This window comes from Sycon ciliatum, chromosome 4, assembly GCF_964019385.1.
Source record: "Sycon ciliatum chromosome 4, ocSycCili1.1, whole genome shotgun sequence".
NCBI lineage: Eukaryota > Metazoa > Porifera > Calcarea > Leucosolenida > Sycettidae > Sycon > Sycon ciliatum.
In genome coordinates this window covers 18562780-18567779 of record NC_088646.1, presented here as the reverse complement: position 1 = coordinate 18567779, position 5000 = coordinate 18562780, and the positions used below count along the sequence as shown (strand labels likewise).

At 46.0% G+C, this 5000-nt stretch overlaps 1 protein-coding gene across 1 annotated transcript in view; it reads right to left on the bottom strand.

Annotated features, from left to right (window-relative positions):
- Window positions 1–5000, bottom strand: part of LOC135814817 (dynein axonemal heavy chain 7-like) — a 96753-nt gene that overhangs the window by 4943 nt on the left and 86810 nt on the right. Inside the window, exons 90-92 of the mRNA XM_065327993.1 lie at window positions 4944–5000; window positions 4182–4334; window positions 3323–3395 (exon numbers count right to left, since the gene is read on the bottom strand). The exon at window positions 4944–5000 is cut by the window's right edge and continues 39 nt beyond it. Of these exons, the coding sequence (XP_065184065.1) occupies window positions 3323–3395; window positions 4182–4334; window positions 4944–5000 (283 nt within the window). The remainder of the gene's footprint in view (window positions 1–3322; window positions 3396–4181; window positions 4335–4943) is intronic.

Here is a 5000-nt window from a genome sequence, read left to right as displayed (position 1 = left end):
GGGCGTTTTGTGTGCGCGCCTGGCATGGCATAACGCCGTTCAGTATGACTAGTGTTGAACTGTGGTAATTTGCCCCCACCCCTCTTTTTTCTGCTGGTGTTGGATATGCAACTAATGACATAAACTCGGTTGTTGAAAACGAGTGCCATGCACCACAATGGATTGACAAGAATATAATACAAGTAGCACTGTAAAAGCACTGGTAATACTCATGTTGCAGCCATGGCAGTTGTGAGTAGCTTTCCAAGTCAAGCCTGCTGCAGAAATTATTGCGCTCTGACCAGCTGGAGTGGCCCAAGACTGCCGGGTGTGGAGAACAGGAGTGCTGCTTGTATATACGCTTGTATTTACATGATGTACACAGTGTACTTCGAAGTAACGATAGGTGTATTACTTGTGCGTTCTTCTGCCTGTGCGCGTGTACATGTGCTGGTCAGTGTGGAACCGCCATCCATATCAGATCATACAGCTGCTATCAGTCTCAACAGCTTGTATCTGGCAAATAGGGTTTTAGTGACTCGATTTTGCTTACTGTGTTCAACAGAGTGGCATTGCACACAGCTACTTGATGCAATAGTAGCATCTTGGAAATTTTATATTTTTGATAGTTAGCTTCTGTAGAAACTTCTCCAGTGTGGCTCTTAGCTTTATTACCACGGAGACTAAGCATTCAAGTAATGCACGAAGAACAGTGGCTAGATGTGAAGTGAAAAGCCATTGGACCGTACCCCGTGGAATACGCATTTAGTATAGAAGTATTTCTTGCTATGCTGGCAGCAAACACTGTATAATATAATAATTACATTACCAGTAGAAAGTGCCCAATGTGCATTGCTTCAGCACTATGTTTTGGACAAAGCAGTCAACAAATTCCACATCACTATCGGCTTCATGTTGGAGAAAGTTGTGAAAAACACTAGAGCATACATGTACACTCAATACACATGCTCAGCTACATGTATGGCATTTAGTATGTGGGCGACTTCAAAGTTCTATTTTGGTAGTTTGCTTCGGTGGAAACTGTCTAAACTTGATCCAAAGCTCTACTACTGTGTTCTGAAGATGTTGCAATCAAGTAATGTAAGACACGTATCTGCCGCATTGGAGCTAGTTGTGAAAACCTTTAGACCATACACTCAATGCACATGCTCAGCTATGGCATTTAGTATGTGGGCGACTTCAAAGTTCTATTTTGTTAGTTTGCTTCGGTGGAAACTGCTAAAACTTAATCCAAAGCTCTACTACTATGTTCGGAAGATGTTGCAATCAATTATTGTAAGACACGTATCTGTCATATGGTGGAGTCAGGGGTTCTAAGGCGTTGGACAATGTCCCAGTGCAATGTGCTGATTCTTGAAATATGGCATCACTTGAAACTTCAAAGTTTTATTTCACGAGTTACCTTCGGTAGAACCTGCTCAAACTTGCTACACAGTACCATTATTAGGTTATGATAGCATAACCATCGAATACAGGGCAAGTCCAGTGTCAAATACTTGTGGGCGGGGCTAATATGTGGGACGTGTGCCCTGAAATGGGATGATTCCGAAAAGAGAAAAAAGGTCACCTTCTAGCAGAATTCTACCCACTTCTACAGCTTATGCTGATATTTAGCAAGTATACTACTGTCCTGATGTGGGACATCAAGAAAAAGGGGGTAACTACCAGTGCTACGGCCAAAAAAGTGGTTTTCCGGTATTTTTTGGCCTAAATTGGCAATTGTGAGTATGCTATGTTTGGCCCCTCCCCCGAGTGAAACCGGCCGGTAGAACTTGATAAAAATTTGTCTCCGTACACTAGATATCCAACTTAACAAAGTACAATCGTTTGTAGCCACGTTTCAAACAAAAAAATTGGACCCGAGGGGTAGGAGCCACCTTAAAGGGGAAGTCCGGTGAAAAATTTAAATTTCAGGGTCGGTCGAGTTTTGGGCGCTGAGTCGAATGGTGTTGGTCCCACGTGTCTCTGACAAAGCGTTCTCGAGATATTTCCGTTTGAAAAACTGAGTTTCGGGGGCTGCGCCATGACGTCATGCGGCCGCGCCACACCCTCCGCAACGTCATAGCGTGCAGCTAGGTCAAAAGGAGTGCGTGAAAGCAATAGTGTCAGTGCTATTTCAAATGATTTGGCGACTGATATTAGGTGGTGCAAGCGACCCCGAAGACCTAACTCCTTGTGAGAGTGAGGATGCAGCCATGGCTGACCTTCATGAGTTTGGTCTGGGGCTGAGAACCTCGGTATTCAGCTGAAGAAATGGCCGCGCGGGCCGGGCCGGTCAAGAGTGAGCGCTACTGAGTTTCCGACTGATACAGAAGCAGCAGCTATTGCAGACGAGGCTGATATAATTATCGCTGGAGAGCAGGGTTGCCAAAATGGAGAAGAGTGATGCGAGTACTCTAAATGTTGTTCCATACCGATTCGCTTAGACTCCAGTAGCCTGGCACATGGTGATGTTTTGGTGCGAACTAATATTTCGGACTACTCAATTGGAGAACAGTGCAGGCTCTTTGAACCACGGGCACGGCTCTTCGCTCGCAACGCTATGGAATCTGAAAGTTCTAGGTCCGGGAGCTGTTCGCTGTTTTGTCTCTTGTCACGGTTGTGCACTCATCGCTGTAGCATAAAATAATGAGGCAGTCCGGAGCGGAAAACTAAAATTTTCTTTCTCAAAGCACAACCACCGGCACCGGCAAGGAGAAATGCACGTTCTCTGACTACATGAACTGATACGAGTGTAGTACATGACAAGTCTGTGTGTTGACTAGTTTTCTGAGTCTTGTGACTCGAGTCTTGTTGTAGTACCTACCCCAGCACGGCCGTGTGTGATGAGTTTGTTGACTGCACTACAGCTAGCGCTATCATGCACGCAGCGCATTGCTAGAGCCGTAGACATGGTAGAGGCTGACGGAAAAAGTCCAACTCGGAAACGGCTAAAATACGGTATAACCTCGAGGTTTACCGAGCTGGAAATCACAGGGTACGTAGTGTTTGTAACACTGAATCGAATGGTCTTGGTCCGAAGAAGCTGCGACAAACGGTTCCCCAATCGAACGCGCTCCGAATATGGCCATTTTGTACACAACTAGATGGTGTGGCTACCTGGCTGCACGCTGTGACGTCATCACCTGGATCTGGGTGATGTGCGCTCAAATTCGCGCATGTTCGATTGGGCGTATCTGACGAACCATAGGCCGCAGCCTCCTCGGACAAAGACCATTCGACTCAGCGACCCGAACTCTACGGACTGTGAAATTTAAATTTTTCACCGGACTTCCCCTTTAACACCATTGCAGGCTATGCTCAGCCCAGTAGTTCAGCCTACCTGTCAAGAACGCTTGCGTAAAGTAGAAGCCAGATACCCAGAAAACAGGGGGCATCCCCGTGTCAAACCAATCCTAAACAACAAACACACACACACAAACAACCACACGCAGAGGAAATGGAAAGACAGTACCCGAGAGACTGATCAACGAACAATACCGGGCATGGATTTTCCTTTCCGATGCAAACATGCCAACGATACAGAAAAAGGGCAAGCAAAGCATGCGCAGCCAGCAGCATGATGGCAGCACCGCTTCGGATATCTGTACATCTGCTACTGGGATTCACACCGTAACAACTGCTGGAGATTCACAGGCCAGCAGCTGTCTCAACAACCCGTTGGAATGGATGTGAGAGTTTAAACGAACACGTCTCCGTGACCAATGGACATGTATGTGTACACGTACACGTTCGTTGATACTGGCGATAGAGCAGGGGGCAGATCCAGGGGGATTTTGGGGATTCGCTGAAGCCCCTACATTTCGCAAATGTACCACTGGAAACCATATGCATGTACATGTGCATGTATCAGCTATTCAGTTTTGTCTACGCCGCAACCCCCTCCCCCCTCCCTAGAAATCTCTGGATCGGCCCTTGTAGAGTATTATGTCCAAGTCGTGGCAAAGCAATCACAGACACCTAGCCACAGTGCAGATACTAAAGATGAGTTTCATCAGTACCGGTACTTAGTTTATCTAGCACATACACAATCATAGTCTTTGTTGCATGCCATACACACATACATACACATAGTCTTTGTTGCATGCCATACACACATACATACACATAGTCTTTGTTGCATGCCATACACACATACATACACATAGTCTTTGTTGCATGCCATACACACATACACACACCTGCAGGAATTTCAGACGCGCCAGGAAGTCGTTGACGTAGCTGCCGAGCGGCTTGAGAGATGGATATGACTTCTTCTTCCACATGCCCGGTATCTTGCCAGTCAGAATGCTACCGACAACTTCTTCCAGCTCCGAGGACATTACAACAAGACCCTGATCAGAACGTACAAGTAAAAGACAGCAGTTAGAGCTTCCCTACCACTTCCCCACCACTTCACCAACTACTTGACTTCTACAAAGAGGCTTGGACAAGAAATTCCCAGGGATAGCTGAGCTAGCCTTCAGCATACTGCCGGAAAACTGGTAACAAGTAGCATACAGGTGTCAACATAGAAATTCACAAACAATTACGCGTGTCCACTTTGCATGACAATCGCCTTAACTCAAGACTGGTTTCAGCACAGTAAACCCAAGTAAACCCAAGTAAACCCAAGTAAACCCAACTGAACACAAGTATACATAAATGAATGCAATCACACCACATTGTAACACGTCGTGAACATACTGGACCTGGTATGTTATATGTACTGTTCTAGGCTAGGTCAGGAATAACAGCTACAGTCAACTTCGCTAATAACGACTGCGGATATAACGACAATTCGCGAATAACGACATCATGTCCATGCCCAGAGCAAAGTCCCTTCCAACTGTAATACATATGATGAGACTTCGGGTATAACGACACTTCGCGAGTAAGGACACTTTTTTGATGCCCCGCCGAGTGTCGTTATACGCAAAGTTGACTGTACATGTACAATGTACCTTGATTGCTTTCTGAATGTTGACCAGGCTACCGTGCACCGTGTCTATCAGACGGTT